Below are 25,967 nucleotides of genomic sequence, written 5' to 3'. Positions count from 1 at the left end.
CCAGTGTCCTGCTGGATCTCATGGGCTGTAGCCAGTGTCCTGCTGGATCTCATGGGTTAGATCCAGTGTCCTGCTGGATCTCATGGGCTAAAGCCAGTGTCCTGCTGGATCTCATGGGCTAAAGCCAGTGTCCTGCTGGATCTCATGGGCTATAGCCAGTGTCCTGCTGGATCTCATGGGCTGTAGCCAGTGTCCTGCTGGATCTCATGGGTTAGATCCAGTGTCCTGCTGGATCTCATGGGCTATAGCCAGTGTCCTGCTGGATCTCATGGGCTAAAGCCAGTGTCCTGCTGGATCTCATGGGCTATAGCCAGTGTCCTGCTGGATCTCATGGGCTATAGCCAGTGTCCTGCTGGATCTCATGGGTTAGATCCAGTGCCCTGCTGGATCTCATGGGCTAAAGCCAGTGTCCTGCTGGATCTCATGGGCTAAAGCCAGTGTCCTGCTGGATCTCATGGGCTAAAGCCAGTGTCCTGCTGGATCTCATGGGTTAGATCCAGTGTCCTGCTGGATCTCATGGGCTATAGCCTTTGTCCTGCTGGATCTCATGGGTTAGATCCAGTGTCCTGCTGGATCTCATGGGTTAGATCCAGTGTCCTGCTGGATCTCATGGGTTAGATCCAGTGCCCTGCTGGATCTCATGGATTAGATCCAGTGTCCTGCTGGATCTCATGGGCTATAGCCAGTGTCCTGCTGGATCTCATGGGCTAAAGCTAGTGTCTTGCTGGATCTCATGGGCTATAGCCAGTGTCCTGCTGGATCTCATGGGCTATAGCCAGTGTCCTGCTGGATCTCATGGGTTAGAGCCAGTGTCCTGCTGGATCTCATGGGTGTTTGGTTGTGGGTCAGTGTAAGGGTCTCTGGGGGGCAGACTGAGGGTGATGGTTGTGAGTCAGTGTAGTTGGTCTCTGGGGGGGCAGACTGAGGGTGATGGTTGTGGGTCAGTGTAGGGGTCTCTGGGGGGCAGACTGAGGGTGATGGTTGTGAGTCAGTGTAGGGGTCTCTGGGGGGCAGACTGAGGGTGATGGTTGTGAGTCAGTGTAGGGGTCTCTGGGGGGCAGACTGAGGGTGATGGTTGTGAGTCAGTGTAGGGGTCTCTGGGGGGGCAGACTGAGGGTGATGGTTGTGAGTCAGTGTAGGGGTCTCTGGGGGGGCAGACTGAGGGTGATGGTTGTGAGTCAGTGTAGGGGTCTCTGGGGGGGCAGACTGAGGGTGATGGTTGTGAGTCAGTGTAGGGGTCTCTGGGGGGGCAGACTGAGGGTGATGGTTGTGAGTCAGTGTAGGGGTCTCTGGGGGGCAGACTGGGCCGCTTGGGGCGGGAGCTGCAGTGGATGGGAACGTTGCTCGGTCTCAGGGGTTCCTGTGGGAAAGGCCGGGTCTCCTCTCCGCCCGGCAGCCGCACGGCTCAGCTCCCAAAGCCGGGATGATCTCATGAGGAATGAGCCATCGGCATTCCCGGGACAGCCGGCCGGAGCTTCGGAGTGTGTTAGAGACGCACGACCGAGTCCATTTACTCCTCTGATCCTCCAAAACCCTGAGCTTTCACTGTTTCTGTCTCTCTCTCACCCTCCACAGCCCCGAGCTTTCACTGTTTCCATCTCACTCTCTCTCTCTCGCTCACCCTCTAATCTAATCTAACTGTTTTTTCTGCGTTTCTTGTGGGTTTTTCAACTTCTATGCACAACCAGTTCATCTCCATGGCTCCATGGTTCAGTTTGAATGTGAAGAGACCAAAGTTCCACACTAAAAGCATTTCTGCCACATTCCTTATTTTTTTCCTTCTCCCTATCTGATGTCTCGCGTTTTTGTTTCTTCAGACGCCAATGAATGCGAGAGCAAACCCTGCGTGAACGCCATCTCCTGCCGCAACCTGATTGGTGCATACTTCTGCGAGTGCATGGCAGGGTGGACAGGACAGAACTGTGACACTAGTGAGTGGGATAAAGGCTTAAACATGTATTTTAATAGGCTAGACTATTAGCTATTTATATGTAATGTTTCAATATAATGTTATGGTGATTAAGGAAATCTGATAAAAGCTTTGAGAGTCAGATGGGTTAGCAAGCTCTACTTCTGGCTTGTGATTTTAAAATAAATAATATATTTTATCTGCTTCACAGATATTAACGATTGCAAGGACCAGTGTCTGAATGGAGGCACCTGCAAGGTAAGATATTTTTATATATTTACAGTGCTCTTTTGGCTCTGTCCTCCAGCACATTGGATTTGGAATGAAACAATGAATATGAGGTTAAAATGCAGCCTGTCACCTTTAAGGGTATCCATATTGTGTAATCTGTGTAGGAATTACATCCATTTTTAAACAAGGTACCGCCATTTTAGGGGACCAATCGGACAGTTGGCTCCTCAGTTGTATATTTGTAAGGCCAATTTGCCTCCCATTTTTTTCTTTTACAACCACACGGCAGAAACCAAACATTTAGTGTTTTAGTCTTATATTGAGATTTAATTTAACATAACATTACATTACATTATTGGCATTTGGCAGACGGTCTTATCCAGAGCATAACACAACATAAGGCCATTCATCCCAGAAATGCTCGCCTTCTCCTACCCCCAAGTGTACCTACTGCCTAGTTTGCCTAAAAGCTAAATAGTATCTAACACCTGGTTTATTTAACTTTTTTCGGGAAAAAAAAAAAAAGACGGAAATATTGCGGTAATAATGAGGTTTGACTCATTTCAAGATTTGCCAATGAAAAAAAAATTTCACTTGTCAAGCAAATCTCATCTCAAAATTTGCCAATGAACATTTAAGAACATTTAATTTGTCAAGCAAACATCAACTTAAAACAAGGTTATATTTCTACTTGAGAGAAAAAATAAGTTCTTAAGTCTGATTAGGCTAAAACGCTTGTTAAGACAGAGACTTTTTGCATTGCATCTTTTCTGGTACAGATGTGTGAAAAACAGATATAATGAAGATGTTTTGGAAGCCCTTAGAAGGGTGGGGGGGGTCTGTCTGACTGTAGTAATAAGATTAGCATAGCAGACATGCTTGTATTGTGTTGTTGCCAGGAAAGTGTGTCTTAATCATCCCAGCGTTGTGATGATGATGTTGTATAAAGCGTGTTTGTGTCTGCTCTCAGCGTTGTGATGATGATGATGTTGTATAAAGTGTGTTTGTGTCTCCTCTCAACACTGTGATGATGATGTTGTATAAAGCGTGTTTGTGTCTCCTCTCGGCGTTGTGATGATGATGTTGTATAAAGCGTGTTTGTGTCTCCTCTCGGCGTTGTGATGATGATGTTGTATAAAGCGTGTTTGTGTCTCCTCTCAGCGTTGTGATGATGATGTTGTATAAAGCGTGTTTGTGTCTGCTCTCGGCTTTGTGATGATGATGTTGTATAAAGCGTGTTTGTGTCTCCTCTCGGCGTTGTGATGATGATGTTGTATAAAGCGTGTTTGTGTCTGCTCTCAGCGTTGTGATGATGATGTTGTATAAAGCGTGTTTGTGTCTGCTCTCAGCGTTGTGATGATGATGATGTTGTATAAAGCGTGTTTGTGTCTCCTCTCAACACTGTGATGATGATGATGTTGTATAAAGCATGTTTGTGTCTCCTCTCAGCGTTGTGATGATGATGTTGTATAAAGCGTGTTGTGTCTGCTCTCAGCGTTGGGATGATGATGTGTGTTTGTGTTGGCTCTGGCAGGACCTGGTGAATGGGTATCGCTGTCTGTGTCCTCGGGGCTACGGGGGGGAGCGCTGTGAGGCAGACCTGGATGAGTGTGGCAGCGCCCCCTGTCTGAACGGGGGTCAGTGTCGGGACTACCTCGACGGATTCCACTGCCTGTGTCCCACCGGCTTCTCCGGCGACCTGTGCCAGGTGGGCAGTGCCAACTCCCCCCATCCCCCGCCCGTACCCCCCCTCCCCGTCCCCCGCCCGTACCCCCTCCCCATCCCCGCCCATACCCCCCCCCACCAGCCCGGTTCTGACATCTCCCCCTACCCCCTTTCCACATTCCGTCCACACTAAACGCCCTGTTGTCCTGCCATTTAAAACCCAAGGCTTTGTTCTGCTGGAAGGCCGCTTATGAAATATTCATGTTGCTTTAACTCCCCGAGTCAATGAGAAGCAGCTATTCATTTCCACTCCATTTTTTTTATTTATTTCGCTTCCTGGAAGTTTCTGTGGGGGGGTGTGAGGGTGCCATGAACCGACCCCCCAGTATTGAGAAAGCTCCAAAACAGTTCAGACCAGCTCCATGCTCAACATGGTTTGACCAGCTCAAGCTATGTTTTGAAACAGCTGATATCTGGTCATTTGAAGCTGATTTCACACCAGGGTCCACGGTCATTGTGCATAAAGCTGTCTCTCTTGTCGCCCTCATAGCTGGACGTTGACTACTGCACTCCCAGCCCCTGTCAGAACGGAGCGAGCTGCTTTAACCTCGCCACCGACTACTACTGCAAGTGCCCTGACGACTACGAGGGGAAGAACTGCTCCCACCTGAGAGACCACTGCCGCACCACCGCCTGCCAGGGTGAGAGCACCTCACCTCTCTCTCTCTCTCCCATCTCTGTCTCTCTGTCTCTCTCACCACTATCCGCTCTGTCTCTCTTTCACCTCTCTCAGCTCTGTTGCTCTCTCTCACCTGTCTCAGTTCTGTTTCTCTCTCTCACCTCTCTCAGCTGTTTCTCTCTCTCACCTCACTCAGTTCTGTCTCTCTCTCTCACCTCTCAGCTCTGTTTCTCTCTCTCACCTCAGTTCTGTCTCTCTCACCTCTCTCAGCTCTGTCTCTCTCTCTCACCTCTCAGCTCTGTCTCTCTCTCTCTCACCTCTCAGCTCTCAATTCAATTCAATTTCATTCAATATGCTTTATTCGTTTGAATGTTTGTATTGGCAAAGCTTGGCGACATAAAACCCCCAATAAAGCTCTTCCCCCCTCTCATTCTCTCTCTTGCTCTCTGTCTCTCTCTCAATTAAATTAAATTCAGTTTGCTTTATTGGCATGACATGTATTGCCAAGGCATACAAATGTCATAAAAATGTGTACAGTGATAAGGCCCCCCGATATATTTTCGGTTCCCTCTTTCTCTCTCTCTCGGTGATAGTGAGTTGCCCTGCTGTGATAGGTTGCATAATGTAGCGCCTAAGCAAAGTGCCTTGCCGCTAACAGAAGTTCCCCAGGTCTCCGGGGGCTTGTTAGCGGCTCATATTTGGATACTGTTTCAGGCTTTCAAGCTGCGCTGCCAGATCGTCTCTGACAGGCAGCCCCTAAATCTCCTCTGACGAACGCCTCGCCTACCTAAAATATTTCCATTAATCCCCCTCTCCCCCTTTCCAAAATCTGGCTAGCCGCTAACGCCACCGTGTGTGTTCCTCCTGGTACACCCCCCCCCCCCCCACTCCGTGCTGAGCGAGCGGACTGAGGTCAGACCAACCACAGAGCCTCAGAGTGTGTGAGCCATTTGGCTGGATTCGGGGGTTACTCGGTTTATAAGACAACCTCATCCACATGACACCCTCCGCCTCGACCCCACACCTTTCCCCCGGACCAGACAGCCGGAGGGAGCCTGAGCTGAACCTCTTCATGTGGCTCTTAAAAAACATTTTCATTTCTCTCTTCCCCTCGTCCGTTTGAACGGCTGTTATTGGTGGCATTCTAACAGACTGTATCAACGTTCCCAGGTTTGGCGTCTGTGTCAGGGTGTAGTTTTGCCCATTTGTTTGTTTAGAAACCTCTTAGTCTCGTTGTACTAGTCTGTCTGGGTTCAACATGTGCAAGCACACACAAACTTGCACCAAATATCAACACGGTACATACAGTGTAATATAAGACTGTACAAAGAGATTGTGAATGGAGAAATGGCATTATATGAGACACCATACCTCGACAACTTCACAGGGACCAGCCTTAAATAAGAGACGGTGGATCACACTCAGAGAAGTGCACTCTGTTTAATGGACAGACTGACCTTTCAACGTATAACAATGTCTTCATCAGAGTCAAAAACATTGGAGAAAATGAACTGGTCAATTTTTAAATATAGCTTGGTCAGTTTTTTCAGCAGGAGCTAGACTGACCGGCCCGTTTCTGTCTGTCTGTCCGTCCCCAGTGATCGACAGCTGCACCGTGGCCCTCACCTCCAACAGCACCCCGGAGGGCGTGCGCTACATCTCCTCCAACGTCTGCGGCCCCCACGGGCGCTGCCGGAGCCAGGCGGGGGGGCAGTTCACCTGCGAGTGCCAGGACGGCTTCACCGGCACCTACTGCCACGAGAGTGAGTCCCCCTCCCCCCGCCCTCCAGGGCCCAGGTGTCCGGTGCGGGAGGGCTGCTGATAGCCATCTGTGCCCTTGGGTACCGAGGCCCTCCAGGCCATTCCAGACCCTCACGGCAGTGGCCTTGGTGTGTGTGTGTGTGTGTGTGTGTGTGATGGCTGTGGCCCTGACCGCCCGTTTGGCAGCCAGGCGGGTCTGCCTGTGTGTTCTGGGCTGCTGAAGGACAGCTGGAGGCGTGCGGGCCTGGAGCGGGGGCTGCCTTCGACTTCCAGGGCCGGGGGAGACGGGCGGGGCTGAACAGTGATGGCCGCCGATGGGGCAGAGCTGAAGGGGACAGGGCCTCCCTCCATGACCGCCACCCTCCAGGCACCACTCCGAATCCTTACACGGAGGCAGCGGAGGAGTTGGAGCACCATGACTCTCTCAGCACCGCCCAGGGCAGCTCTGTGTGCTTCTGTACGCTAAGCTAAATCACGCGGCGCACGGAGTCTTGCTCCATTTAAATTAATTGGACGGCAGACAGTGCGAGAATCAGCCAAGGCTCACAATCCCTGCCGTTATTATTTTGTCGCTGTGTCTGAGGCCTCGGAGTGTGCCGGTGGAGGCAGCGAAAGCGCGTTCTGCCCCACGATGATGAGGCACAAAGCTATCCCAGCGAAAGCAGGGCTGGTGTTCACTGGGATCAGATGGACTCATAAGCAGCGCAAACTTCAGTGTGCCAGTGTGCTTCCGGGGGAGAAAAAACATCACTTGTATCTATTCAATGTTGGTTAACTTAAACATTCATTTTCAAAAACACATTACTTACATTTTCGGTCTTTATCATTGTAGTCATGTTTTTATCTACCACATGGCCCTCTTGCTGTCATATCAATATTGAAAAGGTGACGTTTTTTCCCCCAGAAGCATTTCAGTTTGGCTCAGAAAACTGTGGTACCAGTGTGTTACCGCATCAAGTATGATTAAATAAAAAAATCCTGAAAGAAATCCAACACCGCATACCGGAGATAGTTGTAACGGCCGCGATAGCTGCCTAACCAGAGGGGTTAAATTAAGCTTTTATAGTACACGCCTGGTCATGAAAATTGTGTTTGGAAATCAAATGGTGAAAATATCAGTTTGGATCCTACACCATACGAGAGGCTCCCTTGTTCAGACGGCAGGAACAGGATGTTGCTGATGTCCGTGTCTGTGTGCTTCCCGTGGCATCGCCTGCTGGCTCTCACGTCCGTCTGTCTGTCTGTCTGTCTGTCTGTCCCTCTCCCGCAGACATCAACGACTGTGAGAGCAGCCCGTGTCAGAACGGGGGCACGTGCATCGACAAAGTCAACGCGTACCAGTGCATCTGCGCAGACGGGTGGGAGGGTGCACGCTGCGAGACGGGTGAGCCCCCCTGACTCCCGTGAACCTCCGGCGCCTCCCGTGGAGGACTGAAGCTGCTCTTCCTCAGTGGTACTGCAGCTGGTTTTCCTGTTGCCGGGGAAAGTAACTCCTCTGTGTGGATTCTCCCTCTCTCAGACATCGACGACTGCGGCGCGAACCCCTGTAAGAACCGCGGCACGTGCCGGGACGTGGTCAACGACTTCTACTGCGACTGCCAGAACGGCTGGAAGGGCAAGACCTGCCACTCCCGTAAGCCCCGCCCCCACTGCGTCTCTTGCTCAGTGACACTCACGGCTCCAACTGGCAACCTTCCGACTGCCAGAGGACCACTCTTACCTTCTGAGCTAATGTCGCCCCAACTTAAAGTCTTATTTCTATTACTCTTTTGCTAAATAACACAAAAAGATTTCCGATAAGGTGAGACAATTTGACTCATTTCACAATTTGCCAATGGGGTGAGAACATTTCTAACTTAAAACAAGCTCATATTGGCTAATTGAGAGAAAAGTTTAAGACTCATTCCATGACTGATACACTTGTTAAGACTGAGTCTTTTTGCAGCGTGTGTACATGCGTGTGTGTCCCTGGGAGACACTGTGTTTGTGTGTGTGCCTCAGAGTATGTAGTGTGTGTGTGTGCCCCAGCGTGTGTGTGTATGTGTGTGCCTCAGAGTGTGTGTATGTGTGTGTGTATGTGAGGCTGACCTCCGCTCTGTCTCAGGGTTGGTATTAGTGTGTGTGTGTGTGTGTGTGTGTGTGTGTCCGAGGCTGACTTGTTAGGGTTCGGGTTAAGGTTAGTGTGTGTGTGCGTATGTGTGTGCCTCAGAGTGTGTGTATGTGTGTGTGTGTATGCGTGTGCCTCAGAGTGTGTGTGTGTGTGTGTGTGTGTGCGTGTGTGTGTTCGAGGCTGACCTCCGCTCTGTCTCAGGGGAGAGCCAGTGTGACGAGGACACCTGTAATAACGGCGGGACCTGCTCTGACGAGGGCGACGCGTTCCGCTGCCTGTGTGCGCCGGGCTGGGCGGGAGCCACCTGCAGCATCGGTGAGTCCCGCCGGGGCGCCAGTCCTGCTCTGCCTAAAGCTACGGCCCTGCTCTGCCTAAAGCTACGGCCCTGCTCTGCCTAAAGCTACGGCCCTGCTCTGCCTAAAGCTACGGTCCTGAGACACACCTCCAGCGATGGGTTTCTTCCACCCTTTAACTCAACCAGCCGATTTCACTAAATACTTCTCCCTTCTGGCTGAAGAATTGTGTGAAATCACAAATCCAGGCAAATGGAACAAAATACTGGGGAGGACTTAATACTTTCTGAACCCGGATTTTACCCCTCCGTTACCCATTAGCGGCTCTGTAAATAGCTAGCGGGGGTCTGTGTATGGAGCCGCGGGGCTGGTGAACGGCGTGTGACACGGCGTGTTTCCCCCCCGCAGCCAAGAACAGCAGCTGCCTGCCGAGTCCCTGCGGCAACGGCGGGACCTGCGTCGTCACGGGAGACGCCTTCGCCTGCGTCTGCAAGGAGGGCTGGGAGGGCAGCACCTGCACCCAGAGTGAGTCCTGCGCAGCCAATCAGAAGGGGCCGGGGGGGAGGGGCCGGCCCGGGAGTATCCTACGGGCGGGGAGTCTGCCGTGTGTCTGGGGTACTGGTGGCAGACCTGTGTCCAACACGTCATTGTTTGGGATTCAGATACACAACCTCAGTAAGCTCAGAAAAGAATCGTATCGATGCTGACAGAGTGCAGACTCAGCAGGAGCCATCTTTGCTTTGCACTTTTGCACTGAACTACTTTGACCTGTGTCAAATACGTAACTGTTATGGATTCAGGTACTTTTCTACGCTTTACTGAGGTTGTCTGGTGTATCGGAACCTGTGGAATACTGTAGGACCTATAGTATGGCGGTATTCAGTTTGGCTAAAGCAGTGGTCTTCGCCCCTGGTCCTGGAGAGCCGTAGGGTTGTTCAGACTTTTGTTTTTACTCAGCACGTAATTGATCAATGAGAGCAGTCTATTATACAGTTAACAGGCCTCACCCAGTTTCTTGGGTCTGAATTGGTTGCCGGTATAAAGGTGAAACCAAAAACCAGCAGACACTGCGTCTCTCCAGCACCAGCAGGGAGGACCACTGGGCTAAAGCGATGATAACAAGAACAACTTTGCGTGTTGATTTGCACTTATCTCCACAATGAGCTCCCCTTGCAACACTACGAAACATATCCCCGGACCTTTCCAAGGGGAGAACCTGGAAGCCATTTCGGCACGGGGCGGGACCCCGTCTCGCTCCGCACCGTTAAAAGGGCGGGCCCCCGTCACCGTGGAGCCACTGGGCATGTGCAAGCCCGGGCCTGTTACTGTTTTCATACCCGACTGCCTCAACGTGCGCTCAACAAAAAAAATCTGTTTTTCCTCTTCCAGATACCAATGACTGCAACCCACACCCCTGGTGAGTTTCTCCCGACTGTGCCTTCCCGATACTCAACCGCTGACACGGAGCTGTCCAAATGAAGCACTGTCACATTTCTCCCTGGTGGCAAATGACATCATCGCGTTCTCGCTCCCCTGTCGCCATAACATGGTTACGTTCAGCAAACAGAAGGGTCGCGGGGTCAACTTGCTGAAATACGTTTCTCTCTCCGACGACTGGGAATGATTTGGGGCCGGTTGTTGTCTTGCCAGTTGCCATCGACTGCTAATGAGAAACCGCTTTGTGTAAAGGGTTAGTGTGACAAGGATGACGCATTTTTGGCATGCATTTCTGTATGCATGGCCACCGCAATGAAGTTAGTTAGAATACTTTAGATGTAGCCCCACACAATGTCACTGAGATATACAGTATATGGTATAAAGGCATTTTGTATCTAACTGCATTTACAGCACATGATGTAGTAAAATACAGTACATCACACCCAGGTGTAAAATCCAGATACGATCAGCTCGACATTACCGACGACCAGCTGTTTTAAAACTTAGCTTGAGCTGGTCAAACCATACTGTTGAGTATGGGGCCGGTCTGAGCTGGTCAACCAGCTACCAGCCGTTTCAAAACCTAGCTTGAGCGGTTTCCTTCCAGCAGGCATGACTCGACACAGCAGCATCACGCATGAATAATGGCCTGGCGGTGATTGTTTAGTCACTGAGCCGATAGTGAGCTGATTGTGGTCAGAAAGTAGGCAGTGGATGACCCGTAGATGAACCCTTGAGATAACAGTGCTGCCCCTGTCCTCTGCAGCTACAACAGTGGGACATGTGTGGACGGCGATAACTGGTACCGCTGTGAGTGTGCCCCTGGATTCGCCGGCCCCGACTGCCGAATAAGTGAGTACGCCCCCTCCCAGCAATCAGGACCCCATTAAGGGCCCACACGCATGCTCTTGAGCTCTTCTTAACCTCCTCCAGCTTTCCATTTGTGTGCCAAACTAATTCAAGCAAAACAATTTTGGTGGAAGTATGTATGTATATACACAGGGCGGCCTGTAGCGTAGTGGTTAAGGTACATGACTGGGATCCGCAAGGTCGATGGTTCGATCCCCTGTGTAGCCACAATAAGATCCACACAGCCGTTGGGCCCTTGAGCAAGGCCCTTAACCCTGCATTGCTCCAGGGGAGGATTGCCATTATAATATAATGTATATATTAGGGCCTAACTGCTATTTTTCCAAGCTGTCCCATGTTTTTGCATAATTATCGCATGATGTTGCTAAATGTTAACTCAGAGAGCTGACCACTGGAGGTGGAGGGGGAGGGACTTTTCAAAAAAACCTACGTCACTGCTCTTTGCAAACGTTTTGTGGTTGTTTTACGTGCTAAAACCAGGAAGAGAACGCTAATGCGTGTGGGCCTCTAAAAATGCACTGCGTCAGAAGCCAGCAGCAAGTCTGGGGGTCCTGGATCTCTATGCTGACAGCGATGGATAGGTGGTCCCTCTCCATCCAATTAGAAAAGCTTTTGACCTCCTGCCAACGAGATGGATGTCAGCTCGTATTTTCGGTGTTCAGATCCCCAGAGGAGAGTTCGTAATTCGCTGGAGAGCTAATCGCTCATTGTTGCCAGTGCTGATTAAAGGGATTTGTCCCTCTCTAAACTCTTTCAGATGGCCACAGGGTTTCCTCTTTGTCTGGTTAATTCATGTGTCAGACTCGGCCAGTTGAAAAGTATTATTGCCTCCGAAAGGTTTTTTTTTTAAACTTTGTTTTACCAGCTGGAAACCTTCCTTGAGCGTGACCTATAAACCCAGCGACTGCAGTTGGCATCCTAGAAGCTCAGGCAGGACACAGATTTGCACATTCTCGAGTTCTCAGGAGGACTCTTGCTTGATGTTGTGTGTGCAGACATTGTTCAGTTGTAACGTGAAATGGCGGGCGTCATCTGCCCGGATCTGCTGTCCGTTGCAAACCGTGCTCACAGCAGTGACTCTTAAAGCCAGTTTATAGTCCAGCGACTCGGTGTCGCTCGACTGAAATCGCAGAACGTCCATGAACGTTTTATTGTTGCTTGACATAGAGCAGATAGAGTTGTCCTTAGCAAAAAAAAACACTCTAGTCGCCCAGAGGATGAACCAAATGTCACTACAACCAGCTTTGGTTGCAACAACACTCTGTCACCGGACTATAAACTGGCCTCAAGGCACTTTCCTAGTAAGAGCAGCTTTCATCTCAACCTGTATGAAGGAGTAACCCCGCAATGTCACTGATGACCTAATGTTTTGTCGACACAGACATCAATGAATGCCAGTCCTCGCCCTGTGCTGTCGGCTCCACCTGCATCGATGAGATCAACGGATTCCGCTGCGTGTGCCCGCCTGGCAAGGCAGGCCTCCGGTGTCAGGAAGGTGAGATCCTGTCTGTAGTCCAATCTGCCACGACTTCCTGTTTACGACATCACTTCCTGCCCAGGACGGGATATTTAACTCCCTTGGCCCCCAAAGCCTGCCACAGGGGTTACACACAGCAGCCATAATCTGTAACCTGCAGGCATTAACGTGGCCAATCAGGATTGGGAGCTGTAGCTATGGCGTGGGAATCCTGCATTACCTCCCATGAGGTTGTGGCACAGAGTCTAATCCCACCGAAAAGCCATGCTTTTGGGGTCCTCTGGGCCCCTGACTGAACTCGTGGTCAGTTGACTGTTGACCCGGAAGTGCAAAGGATCATAACCTTTGTGTGGTCTGCAGTCTTATAACCGTTCAACATCAAGTTTTAAATTCTCCCAGTAAGGTAGACGTGTGTGACGGTACATGCCACAGTGCACAAAAAAACAACAAACAACAAAAGAAGCAAGGAAATGCACACCAGATGCTACAGTTTAATTTAAAGAAATGTGATTACTTTAACCACCTGCTGTGCCTATACTATTGTGGAGAATTAGAAGAACTTGTGGAAAAACCGCTGTCTTGTTTAGCAGCGACTGGAATGCCCTGTGTCATCAATGGCCATGTCGCCTCTGAGGGAACCAGGTGGGATGAAGACTGCAACACCTGCCAGTGCCAAAACGGGAAGGTGACCTGCTCCAAGGTACCGGAGGCTGCCGATCTTTTCTCCCGCTGAATTCTAGTGTGTTCCATGTGTGTGTGCTAATGTACACCTGTGTTGGGTGTCCCGTGTGTGTGCTAATGTACACCTGTGTTGGGTGTCCCGTGTGTGTGCTAATGTACATCTGTGTTGGGTGTCCCGTGTGTGTGCTAATGTACACCTGCACTGTGCTGCTCTTGCAGATGCAGTGTGGTCCTAGGTCATGCCGCGTTCAGGGGAAAGGTCAGGGCGAGTGCCCGGCGGGCCAGGCCTGCCTCCCCCTCAGAGACGAGCGCTGTTTCGTCCGGCCCTGCCCCGGGGCGGGGGAGTGCTGGCCCCCCAACCCGCCCCCTCCCTCACCCAGGTGCCACCTGACCGCCAGCTTCACCGAACACAACTGCGCCAACATCACCTTCACTTTCAACAAGGAGTCCCTGCCGCAGGTGAGTCACCCCCCCCAAAAGAAAGCACTGCACAGTGGGCCAGCGCCACACCCACCCTGGAGGCTCACGGTACTTAAGACCCAGCCTTAGAGCTGAGGTCTGAATTTCTCTCCTAAAGCCTCCAGCCCAACCCTCTCTGCTTTCTTGTAAAGAAAGAGAAGGAAAAAAAAAGGGGGGAAAAACCCTCCAGCCAGCCCTCTCTCCCAGGCGATATTCTCACCAAGCCTTGGGTGTTCCTCCAAACAAAAGCATTCCAGTGCTATAAAGCCAGGCATGAGAATAATGTGAGGCTGAACATATTACTGAGCCCTGGGTGGCTAAAAATGTCCCCCTTCCATAAATCATACTTGTCTGTTTGAGCCGAGTCCCCGCCGCTTGGACGCGGGACAGGCTTGTGGCCTCTTCCCTATTGGAGCAGATCAAAGGCGACAGCTGGTCGCCCCGACGACGACCCCCGCCCTGACCAATGAGAGCCTCCCTACGGTGTCATGTGATTACAGGGTCTGACCGTGGGGTCCGTGTGCAGCGAGCTGAGACGCCTGTATGCGGAGAAGAACCTCTCCGCCGAACACTCGCTGTCCGTGACGTGCGACCCCTCGCTGACTGCCCCCGATGAGATCCACGTGGCCGTCGTACGTACACGTTCCGCGCCCTCGCTCCACCCCGAACACACATCACAAGGGCGGCGTTCCTTCGCCGTAACACAAACCAGATCCACCTCTGGCTGGGCTGTTCAGGCTGCGGCCCGGAGCAGCCTCTGTGGGAACGCATGGATTTTATAAAGTCTCTTGCGGTACATTTTGTTTGTTTTTTTTTTCCCCTGTAGTGGTTTTAATAGTATGACTAAGACAACAGCCAAATTGATGAATAATGAACATGAGTTACCACAGAACTGGGTGCAGCCCAGTAATGTAATGCTCAAATTAAGTTTCAAAGAGTTTTTCTTTTTTTTTTGAAAGATAGATAGCTTTATTGTCCTCGAGAAAGAAAGTTGTCAGTCAGTCAATGCGTAGTGATTCATCCAGACATCACCACTTCCAGATTCATCCAAACAAAACCAAGACAAACAGATGTATTAACAGACCCAATAGCACATAGCATAAATTGTACACACTGGAGACACAGACAAACGGTCCAGAGAAACACTGTCCGAGGGGGGGGGGGGTTTTGGGATTTTATATTTGTTACTTTATATTATATCTCTACTTTTTCATTTCAGTGGACCGAGGAGCAAATATTAGGACGGAGCCCCGTGAAGGAGATCGCGGACAGGATGGTGGGCCTGGTCAGCAAGCGCAGCGGAAACAGCACGGTCATCTCCGCCATCGCCGAAGTCCGGCTCCAGCGCAGCCAAAACCCAGGCAAAGCCGGTGAGAACACTCCTCCATTTATTCACTTTTGTGTTCGTGCTATCGTTACCCCTGCTGTAAAATCCAGCTATGCCAGCTTGACCAGCCTGAACATGGATTGAGCTGGTCAAGCTGGTCATGAAGCTGGTCCAGCTGGGTATGAGCTGGTCAACCTGCTATTGCTGGTAGCTTGTCTGAGCTGGTAGCTGGTCTGAACTGGTCAACCGGCTACCAGCTGTTTCAAAACCAAGCTTGAGCTTCTTTTTTCAGCAGGGATGACTCCCTGTTACGCGAAGGCTCTTGGGTGTATTGACGGCGTGGCAGTTGGCAGGGTGGAAGGCAAACTGGCTTAGCAGCCGAGAGCATCTGTGAGCTTCATGCTAAAGGCCTGTAACTGCCATTCACTTCAGAGGCCGCAACACCTCAGAGTGTGTATGTGTGTGCATGTCTATATGCGTGTGTATATGTATGTATGTGTGCATGTGCGTGTGTATGTGTGTTTATATGCATGCATTGGGTATGTATGTGTGCATGTGTGTGTGCATGTTACATAACATTACATTACATTAATGGTATTTGGCAGACACTCTTATCCAGAGCGATGTACACTGATTGGACTAAGCAGGAGACAATCCAGGCTTAAAGGCCTTGCTCAAGGGCCCAACGGCTGTGCGGATCTTATTGTGGCTACACCGGTGATCGAACCACCGACTTTGCGGGTCCCAGTCATGTACCTTAACCACTACGCTACAGGCCGCCCCTTGTCTGTTTGTAGGTGTGTGTGCGCACGTGTGCGTATCTGTTCGTGTGAATGCATGCGCATGTGTGTGTGTGCGTGTATGTATGTGTGTGTGTGTGTGTGTGTGTGTGTGTGCATGTACATGCACGTATGTGTTTGTATGTGTTCATGTGCTTGCCATTGGGTGTTTGGGTGGGGTCATGTGATCATTTTTTATCTGATTTCACATCGCTCACTACTCAGACATCCGCTAGGAGATGTTTTCACGAGCCACATACATTCCTGATGCATGTGCTACTCAGGCAACATCTGCAACTTTGAATTATAGTTTATACTCATTCAACACATTTTCCACTCTGCTTTCAAGCCTAAACTGCTATCATCTTTTTTGGACTTGCTAAGACTCGGAACTTGGCAAGAGTGAACCGCTACACTCCAGAATTTAAAAACAAAACTTGCTTTACAGCTTGAACTATTTCTGCTCTGTGAGAAGCATGAAAGTCACGTGGGAATATCTCACTGGGAAAAAAAACAAATGTGTGTCTGAACAAACTGTACCAGATTGCAGTCTTCCATGTAAACACCACTGACTTAGTGAGTGTTTGGTATGTCCAGCTAATCACTTTTTCCACTCCACAATCAGTGTCAGATTAAAGCTCCCCTGCTGTAAAATCCAGCTATGCCATCTTAAAAGCTGGTCATGAAGCTGGTCTAGCTGAGTATGAGCTGGTCAACCAGCATGACCAAACTGGTCATGAAGCTGGGTATGAGCTAATCAACCAGCTAGTACTGGTCTGAGCTGGTGTTAAAAACAAAAACACTGTTGTTTCTGAGCTGGTCAAACCATGTTGAGCTGGGAGCTGGGCTGAACTGTTCAACCATCCTTTTAAAATCCTAGCTTGACCTGTTCTTTTCATCAGGGTCGACTGATGATTGTTCCTCAGTGCCCTTTAACACTGAGGTGGATCCAGTGACGGTAAATGCGATTGGTTGTTGTGACAGTACGGCTGATTTCTGATTGGCTCTCGTCTCTGCAGACTACCTGGTCCCCCTGCTCTGCTCCGTGCTGATTGGCCTCTGGATCCTGGCGGTTGGCTCCGCCCTCCTGTGGTGCGTACGGCGGAAGCAGAAACAGAACGGCCACGGCAACGCCGCGGCGACCGCCACGGACGACAGCACCACCAACAACGTGCGTGAGCAGCTCAACCAGATCAAGAACCCCATCGAGAAGCACGCGGCCAACGCCACCGCCGTCGCCAAGGACTTCGAGGACAAAAACTCCATCATCGCCAAAATTAGGACACACAACTCCGAGGCGGAGGACGAGGTGGAGAGGCACCTGCAGAAGGGTCGGTTTGTCAAGCAGCCGGCCTACGCCCTGGTGGACAGGGAGGACAAAACGGCACAGGCCGCGCCGGCCAGACACCAGAAATGGACGAACAAACAGGACAACAGAGAGCTGGAATCATCACAGAGCTTAAACCGGATGGAGTACATCGTATAGCATCCCCCCCCCCCCAACGCACCTGTGTCCCGTCATATTCCGCGTCCAAGGTTTTCACTTGCCTTATATCCCTTTTTCGTTAATTTAAAGTTTTGACAAGCTGGCTTACACTGGCGGTGGTCGTTGCTGTGGTTGGCCGGAATACTGAGCGCTGCGTTTCACACCTATGCAAAACTAGCATCAGTCACCCTGTCTTCGGGACCTGTGTGGTGTCTGTCTTTGGGACCTGCGTGGTGCTGACGCTCCCAAGAGAACGAACAAGCGCCCTTTCAGCTCTCCCTTTAAAGTCGCATGCTTTGCCAAGTTACTATAATATGGGTCGCATTCATGTGATACCTTTGGAAAGCTGAAAGCACCTTACCGTGGAAGGGGAGAAGATTACCTCAGCCATCACCAACGTGTAGCAACCATCGAGGTGACGTGCGGCGGCCATTTTGTTTGGATGCTCACCACACATCAGCTGAGGAGGGAGATACTGCGCGTAGTCTTAAGCATTTTTCTTCTTTTTTTTAATAGTTTATTATTTTCAGTTTATATGCAGCCTTTTTTATGGTTAGTGTACAGCTAGTTCTGTTTCAAAGTGCCTTTGCAGCTCCATGCCACAGCAACCATCAAAAAATTTAATTTATTATTTTTTATGATTTTTTTTTTCTTGGGTTGGGTTGAGTCAGTGTCAGCAGTTGCTGCCAATATGAAGAATTTAAGTGTCAATTTAGAACCTTCTGTAGATATGTAAATTTTTTAATTAATCACTGTGTATATTTGATTTATTAACTTAATAATCAAGAGCCTAAAATACCATTCCTTTTTATTTATGTGCATTTGTCTAGATTTGAAGGTTTTGATAGCTTCGTAAGCTCACAGATTTGCTATTGATGCAAATATCATTTCATGTTTCTTAAATGCCAAAATTTGAAGTGTTCTAGAAATAAATTATAGGACGGGCACTTTCGTGCCTGGAAAAAAAATGTTTGTACGATGTCAGGTGTTTGAAAGTTACCACAGCAAACCTTATTCTGCCAGGACTTTATTAAGCCCTAAAGGCAGGTTGAAAAATAGAAAAATCTGCCTTGGTTGTTAGTAAACGGAGTGGCATACACTTCTTGCCACAGAAAAAAGAACTTAAGGGAACAAAATCCTTTGTAACTTAATGACTGCCTGTTTTAAAAAAGGTGTAAAAAGAGTTTTTAAAGTAAATGACAGCATTTGTATAGCACACCACTTTTAGATTACTTAATTAGTAATTGCCTTCTGCTTTCATTAGCGTAATATAATAAGCTAGACGATGAATACTTGAAGAGTAGGAGGGCCAACACTGTACAGCCAGAATAAAACACACTGCCCTGCTTAAGACCTCCTTGCTTCCGCTGCCCAATGTCTTTTAAGGGGCTCTTAAAAGAATGTTATTTTCACTTAAATAACCGTTCAGACCATGGAGACATTTCATGTACTTTTGACTTTAGTGTTATGAACTTGAGAATGAAACTTTTCTGGAGTTGTTGTTCCTGGCAAAATTTTTTTTAATTGTTTTTTTTTTTTTTTTTTTGTGGAAAGTCATATTTATTAAATATTTTGTATGAAAAGAGGACACAAAGCGAGTTTGAAGTGTATTTGTTCATGGAAGGTGGTCTGGGTTTTGGGGTGGGGTGGGGGAGGAAGCCGCAAACGGACGGCCGACGGGAGAGGAAAACAGAAGTGACTTTGTTTGATCCAGACTCCTTTGTCCAGCAGACGTTGATGTGAACATGTGAGAGTGCTTAGGGGAGCAGTGCTCTGTGTAACCTGCGTGGGAACAGTCTGCTGGCTCCACAGACACACAGCGTGAGGCTCCCTGCGTATTTACAGAACAAGCTTCGTTTCAGCAAATCCAATAAACCCTGCAAGAGGGGGACCGCGAGCACGGAAACACTGTGCAGTTCCCTGCTTTAAAATCCTGCTCTGCCAGCTTGAAAATTGAGCTGGTCACAAGCTGGTATAGCTGGGTATGAGCTGGTCATAAAGTAGGTCTAACTGGATATGAGCTGGTCAACCAACTTGTGCCGGTAGATTGTCTTAGCTACCGGCTGTTTCGAAACATAGCTTGAGCTGGTCTGAACTGGTCAACCATCTACCAGCTGTTTTAAGACCTAGCCTGAGCTGGGTGGTGCTCAGATCCAGAGTGTTTAGCGGCGTTGGCCTCGAGCCTGAAATGGTGCCGTGCCATACCGCAGTTCTCATTTGCAAGGTGATGTCTTTCTGGAATCCCAGGTCTTCAGACGGGATTGAAAATAAGGCCTTGTTTACAAAATATTATTCGGATCCACAAGTGAAACTAGAACGCGACGTGGAGGTTATGACTCAGCTGCTACTACATGGCAGCTAGCCCTGACATAACCTGTTCTGAGCAGCTGCCCTCAACACGTTCGCGGTGAGACCTTGATCAAATAAACACGGCAACGGTTGCTAAGTAGCGGTCGGGGATGCGGCTGAGGCTCCTGCCCCACTAGGGCCTGCGGCAGCCTGTACGCCTCACACAGCTGTGTGATGCTAGATGCCAACCATTTACCATCACACAGCAGCTACAGCACAGATCTCCATGCACTTACCCTGCTTCCGAGTGATGTTGAGTGGCTAGTTTCCTCTAAGTTGGGAGTACGTTGCAACTCGGCCATCAGACTCGTTCACGTTCACAGGCTTTATGGTCGGACATTTGAAAGAAATTGTTTGATTGTTTAAGCTGCCTGTTAGTTCCTGTCGGATTGTTTACATTCTAGGCTAGCGATTGACTAGCTTGTTAGAGCAAGGATTTTTGGGGTTAAAGAATATACAGGAAACATAATTCTGCAGTACTATAGTTATCAAAGAATGTCTTACCTTGGTGTCTTTTCAAAGAGTGTGTTTTACATGTGTAGCTGTGGTTCACTTATGACTTTATTGTAGCCAATGACAGCTCTTATGGTTCACGGAGGACTCTGTGTTTTGTTCGACCATGTTGGCGAGAGCGAGTACATCACAACACCATGTGAAAGCAGGGCTACCTCATGCAGGACAGGCATGTCACTCGCCGGCGACAAGCAGTAGCCTTGTAGATGTCTGATGTTCCATTGGGAGCCAGTGCAGCACTGACCCTCGTAACCCAACTCAACCACTTAGACCTGCAGAGGACTCAGCTCTGACAGGCTGTAGAGCTGCAGAGGACTCAGCTCTGATAGGCTGTAGAGCTGCAGAGGACTCAGCTCTGACAGGCTGTAGAGCTCCAGAGGACTCAGCTCTGACAGGCTGTAGAGCTGCAGAGGACTCAGCTCTGATAGGCTCTAGAGCTGCAGAGGACTCAACTCTGATAGGCTGTGGCTCCAGAGGACTCAGCTCTGATAGGCCGTAGCTCCAGCGGACTCAGCTCTGACAGGCTGTAGAGCTCCAGAAGACTCAGCTCTGATAGGCTGTGGCTCCAGAGGACTCAGCTCTGATAGGCTGTGGCTGCAGAGGACTCGGCTCTGATAGGCAGTGGCTGCAGAGGACTCGGCTCTGATAGGCTGTAGAGCTGCAGAGGACTCAGCTCTGATAGGCTGTGGCTCCAGAGGACTCAGCTCTGATAGGCCGTAGCTCCAGCGGACTCAGCTCTGACAGGCTGTAGAGCTCCAGAGGACTCAGCTCTGATAGGCTGTGGCTCCAGAGGACTCAGCTCTGATAGGCTGTGGCTCCAGAGGACTCAGCTCTGATAGGCTGTGGCTGCAGAGGACTCAGCTCTGATGGGCTGTGGCTCCAGAGGACTCAGCTCTGATAGGCTGTAGAGCTGCAGACGACTCAGCTCTGATAGGCTGTGGCTGCAGAGGACTCAGCTCTGACAGGCTGTAGAGCTCCAGAGGACTCAGCTCTGATAGGCTGTGGCTCCAGAGGACTCAGCTCTGATAGGCTGTAGAGCTGCAGAGGACTCAGCTCTGATAGGCTGTAGAGCTGCAGAGGACTCAGCTCTGATAGGCTGTAGAGCTGCAGAGGACTCAGCTCTGATAGGCTGTTGAGCTCCAGAGGACTCAGCTCTGATAGGCTGTAGAGCTGCAGAGGACTCAGCTCTGATAGGCTGTAGAGCTGCAGAGGACTCAGCTCTGATAGGCTCTAGAGCTGCAGAGGACTCAGCTCTGATAGGCTGTGGCTGCAGAGGACTCGGCTCTGATAGGCAGTGGCTGCAGAGGACTCGGCTCTGATAGGCTGTAGAGCTGCAGAGGACTCCGCTCTGATAGGCTGTGGCTCCAGAGGACTCAGCTCTGATAGGCCGTAGCTCCAGCGGACTCAGCTCTGACAGGCTGTAGAGCTCCAGAGGACTCAGCTCTGACAGGCTGTAGAGCTCCAGAAGACTCAGCTCTGATAGGCTGTGGCTCCAGAGGACTCAGCTCTGATAGGCTGTGGCTGCAGAGGACTCAGCTCTGATAGGCTGTGGCTGCAGAGGACTCAGCTCTGATAGGCTGTGGCTGCAGAGGACTCAGCTCTGATAGGCTGTGGCTGCAGAGGACTCAGCTCTGATAGGCTGTTGAGCTCCAGAGGACTCAGCTCTGATAGGCTGTAGAGCTCCAGAGGACTCAGCTCTGATAGGCTGTGGATGCAGAGGACTCAGCTCTAATAGGCTGTAGAGCTCCAGAGGACTCAGCTCTGATAGGCTGTAGAGCTCCAGAGGACTCAGCTCTGATAGGCTGGCTGCAGAGGTCTCAGCTCTGACAGGCTGTAGGACTGAGTCTGTGCTCAGAGTAGAGTGGCAGTAGCACATTATCAGTGTCCCGTGGGCACTATCTTGACACCTTGGGTGTTGTAACGCCACTGACGTTTCCAATAACCTGGCGGCCAGCCTGTTTTCAGATAACAACTACATGTTGATAACAGAGGCCTCCGGTTGACAAGTATGGTGCAACCATTTTAGGATCACAAGGACCACTTGGCTAAAAGTAGCCAGCGCCTGCCTGTAGTTTTGTAGGGCAGGAGGTCAGTTCTCACTAACACAAGAGGTATTTTTCCCCCAGGGAGGAGCTTTGGTGACACCCTGTTGACGTTTTAATTTGGTCAGTGTGCATACGATACAGCAGTTTTTTGGGTCAGGACCAAAAATGGGTCTCAGGAGTATATGAGGTTGATCCTGGAATCATTTTGTAGTACACCAGGCTATGCTAGGATGTGTTTTGATGCGTCCAAAAAAAGATAATACATTTCTAATTCGGGTCCAGATATTACAAAGTTAAAGAACCAGTGCAATGCAGGGTAAATATTTATGGCTCGTTGAAAAAAGTAATCTTCTGGCAAGTGCTTCCCTGATTCAGCCTTTATTTGTACAGGAGGATCTTATTTATTGTTGTGTGTGTGGGTGCAGCTCTATAGAGTCAGCTCTATAGGGGCTACCTCTTGCCATGCTTCAAAACTGCATGCATGTCAGTGACCTCCGCCCCACGTTTGTCAAAAACCCTTTTCAATTTGAGCTTTATTCTGGTGTGGTGGGAAAACAGGTAATTGTGGAAAACTATGACAATTTACAAATTTATAAAATGAATTTAAAAAAATAGCTGAATGTGCATGGGCATATCGGACTCGTGTGTACTTGCGAATGTAAGTGGACTAAACACACATCACCAGTCACATCTCTCAGGCATCCAACGCCGTGTCTCCTGCATCAGCCACGGTACTGTCCTTCCCTCAGTGAGGCCTGGAAGGCAGCGGGTTTCAGAACTAGAGACCTTACGGCCAGTAACATATGTAGCTACAGATAATAATAATAATTAACTGCCTGCGAAGAAGTATGGACTTGTGGTTGGCTGAGCTGCACCCGCTGGCCGACCTGCTGTTCACAGTCTCCAGGCGTCACTGAGGGAAGAAAACTACCATGAAATAAAATAGCCTTCAGCAGTCTGTGGCCTCAGGCTTTTCTAACGCGCTTTAACCTGGACTTCCTGGGCCGGTTCTCCCCACCCTGCTGTGCGTCTGGGGGCTTTGCCTCGCTGTGCTGGAAGGATGCGTTCCCGTCACCCCCCGCCCGCCCCTCCCGGCTCGCCTGCGCCCGGTTCTGCGGGAGGAGGGGCCTGGGCCCCGGTTTCTGCCCTTTAGGCCCCTTTCCTGGAGCAGGAGGAGAGGGGCCCAGAGCAGGAGGAGAGGGGCCCAGAGTAGGAGGGGAGGGGCCCAGAGCAGGAGGAGAGTGCCCCAGAGCAGGAGGAGAGGGGCCCAGAGCAGGAGGAGAGGGCCCTGAATCGAGCCCCAGAGGGAGGTGCGATCTGAGCGCCAGCGGAGACGTTTGGGCGGTCTGCGATGAGGACTTGGCCGGGCGCGTTTCCGCTACGACCTCGCTGCAGGACGCTGGAGCCTGTCCGAAGCACACTCGTTTGGCTCGCTCCCCTCCTTCCTGAGGCCGGGGCCCCTCACCCCGGGGCGCCCCACTCTGGGGCCCGATCCGCCGGGCCGTCCCCTCTGGGGCCGGAGCCCCTGTGGAGGTCTGGGCTCCGTCACCTCCGTCTTCTTCCGCCTCCTCGGTCACGACCCCAAGCTCCTCCTCCCTCGCCACTCCGCCCCCCGCCTCCGTTTCCATGGGAGCGGAAAGGCCCCCCCCCCGCTGGTTGGAACGGGCCTGGGCTCCAGCTTTTTTGGCTCTGTTGGAAAAGGGTTTGAGGGGAAACGGTCGGTGTTTGTTTACCGGGCCCTTTTCCCCGATCCCTGACGGAAAACCTGACGGCACTCACATCTTCTGAAGGGTGTTCCTCTTTGCTATTGCAGAGCTGTTTAATGGGTCTTCGGTTTCACGGTGGCCGGAGAAATATTCCGACTCGCTTTGTCCGCCATGCTCCATCTCGAAAAACACAAATAACAACTGTGTAAGCACAACCTGTTATACTTGGCCTCCTGTTAAAACCATAAGGTCAGTCCTGAGCTACAAGTCAACACAAACACTACGTGGCATGATATATTCATGGAATATCATGTCAGCACATTGAGACAAGTCAAGATCAAGGAAAATACTTCAAAAAAGAAATGAAATTTTAAAAAAAACATCAAAATTATGTAAGCCACTCAGAACCCATGGAATAACAGATTCATTTCACACATAAGTGAAATTGCCAAGTGGGGAGACTTCAAAGCAGTGAAAGTTAAAGAGAGCTTTTTGTGACCATCATGCGCTAGTCCAATGTACCTTATTACCCTTGTTAGAGTGGGGAAAAGGGCATGTTAGGAGAGCGGAAACGCTTACACTGCAAAAAGAAAAAATAAGTCAATCCCAAGTATTTTAGCACTTACATTGCTAAATTATGCTAAATAAGACGAAAATATCGCAAGTGAAGTAATACAGTTTGACTCATTTCAAGATTTGCCAATGGAATAAGAACATTTCAGTTGTCAAGCAAACAGTAACTTAAAACAAGCTAATATTTTCTACTTGAGAGAAAAAAAAAAAAACAATCGTAAGTCTTATTCCAAGACTAAAAACACTGGAGACATTGTAGCGGTTCCACGGCGGTGACTGTGGGACCCAACAGCGCATCCAGACAGTATCACGACCCATCCATCTGAACCCACTTATCCTGAACAGGGTCCCAGCATACATTGGGGCGAAAGGCAGGAGTACACCCTGGACAGGTTGCCACTCCATCACAGGGCACACACACCATTCACTCACACACTCATACCCACGGGCAATTTAGACTCTCCAATCAGCCTAACCTGCATGTCTTTGGACCGTGGGAGGAAACCGGAGTACCTGGAGGAAACCCACGCAAACACAGGAAGAACATGCAAACTCCACACAGAGAGGCCACAGCTGACCGGGATTCGAACCCAGGACCTCCTTGCTGTGAGGCGTCAGTGCTACCCACTGCACCATCCGTGCCGCCCAGTATCACGATATCGGCCAATACACTGCTCACTGCCACATCCGTTCGGAGGCCCTGGGGGCCACGGGAACATGGGGACTGGCCCCTGCAGCTCCAGCGGTGGAGCGGAGGCCCTGGGGGCCACGGGAACACGGGGACTGGCCCCTGCAGCTCCAGCAGTGGGGCTGAGGCCCTGGGGGCCACGGGAACACGGGGACTGGCCCCTGCAGCTCCAGCGGTGGAGCGGAGGCCCTGGGGGCCACGGGAACACGGGGACTGGCCCCTGCAGCTCCAGCAGTGGGGCTGAGGCCCTGGGGGCCACGGGAACATGGGGACTGGCCCCTGCAGCTCCAGCGGAGGCGCTGAGGCTAAGGGCAGGGACGGAGAGCACGTTAGCACGTTAGCATGTGAGCGAGGCTAGCTCCGCAGCTGGAGGAGCTGAGAGATGAATAACTCTTGAATAAACCTACGCGCTTCATAAAACCTTGCGGGGATTTTGGTGCTAATTCTGTTTTCGGAGACGGTAGATAAATCACTTATCACCTCCATTAAGTTCAGCGGTCTTTCTGAGGCACAGTGGTTCATTAACAGGCTCACAAGATGGAGGAACCTGGATGCTTAGGGCTACTAGGCTAATGTAGAACTGTTTTAGAGGTGATTTCACGAGCACGGTTTCACCAAAATACAGCCAAAACAAACCTGTCTCTATACACTTTACAACAAACCAAACAACAAAGTAACTACAACAATCCTGACACTATACTGCAAGAACTTTTTTCAGAGAAATGTGGGGTATTTTAAAACAAAAGAGGTTAGCCCATGTGGCGAGTGGTACCTGGGTGACGTAAATGCGGTTTTGAGAAACAAACGAAGAGGAAACAAGGCAAAAAAAAAAAAAAAAATCCAGTTGTTTCACTGGTAGGCCTTTGAAAGTTTGGTCTGTGTGTGTGAGAACGCACTCATTTCTGTGTGGGGTCCTGTTGTCTTGGGTT

General features: G+C 50.3%; 2 protein-coding genes across 6 annotated transcripts in view; one reads left to right on the top strand and one right to left on the bottom strand.

Moving 5' to 3' along the window:
• The window catches only part of jag1b (jagged canonical Notch ligand 1b), a 44,790-nt gene extending 26,050 nt beyond the window's left edge, over positions 1–18,740 (top strand). The window contains exons 10-26 of one of the 2 annotated variants that reach the window (XM_061227509.1): positions 1,818–1,931; positions 2,121–2,167; positions 3,675–3,848; positions 4,356–4,506; positions 6,083–6,247; positions 7,516–7,629; positions 7,765–7,878; positions 8,557–8,670; positions 9,057–9,173; positions 10,038–10,065; positions 10,852–10,937; positions 12,337–12,450; positions 13,023–13,132; positions 13,333–13,572; positions 14,073–14,204; positions 14,792–14,942; positions 16,698–18,740. In XM_061227509.1, the coding sequence (XP_061083493.1) occupies positions 1,818–1,931; positions 2,121–2,167; positions 3,675–3,848; positions 4,356–4,506; positions 6,083–6,247; positions 7,516–7,629; positions 7,765–7,878; positions 8,557–8,670; positions 9,057–9,173; positions 10,038–10,065; positions 10,852–10,937; positions 12,337–12,450; positions 13,023–13,132; positions 13,333–13,572; positions 14,073–14,204; positions 14,792–14,942; positions 16,698–17,164 (2,438 nt within the window). In that variant the 3' untranslated portion in view covers positions 17,165–18,740. Of the gene's footprint in view, positions 1–1,817; positions 1,932–2,120; positions 2,168–3,674; positions 3,849–4,355; positions 4,507–6,082; positions 6,248–7,515; positions 7,630–7,764; positions 7,879–8,556; positions 8,671–9,056; positions 9,174–10,037; positions 10,066–10,851; positions 10,938–12,336; positions 12,451–13,019; positions 13,133–13,332; positions 13,573–14,072; positions 14,205–14,791; positions 14,943–16,697 lie in introns of both variants that reach the window. The other variant, XM_061227508.1, reaches the window with a different exon arrangement.
• Positions 18,741–22,589: 3,849 nt separating this feature from the next.
• Positions 22,590–25,967, bottom strand: part of slx4ip (SLX4 interacting protein) — a 30,898-nt gene continuing 27,520 nt past the window's right edge. For all 4 annotated transcript variants that reach the window (XM_061227515.1, XM_061227514.1, XM_061227511.1 and 1 more), the window contains 2 exons: positions 23,851–23,957; positions 22,590–23,760 (listed from right to left, as the gene is read on the bottom strand). In XM_061227515.1, the coding sequence (XP_061083499.1) occupies positions 23,037–23,760; positions 23,851–23,957 (831 nt within the window). In that variant the 3' untranslated portion in view covers positions 22,590–23,036. The remainder of the gene's footprint in view (positions 23,761–23,850; positions 23,958–25,967) is intronic.

The sequence above is a fragment of the Conger conger genome, chromosome 18, assembly GCF_963514075.1.
Source record: "Conger conger chromosome 18, fConCon1.1, whole genome shotgun sequence".
Lineage (NCBI taxonomy): Eukaryota > Metazoa > Chordata > Actinopteri > Anguilliformes > Congridae > Conger > Conger conger.
Note: the sequence above shows the minus strand (reverse complement) of the source record. Positions and strands in the feature narration are given on the sequence as shown.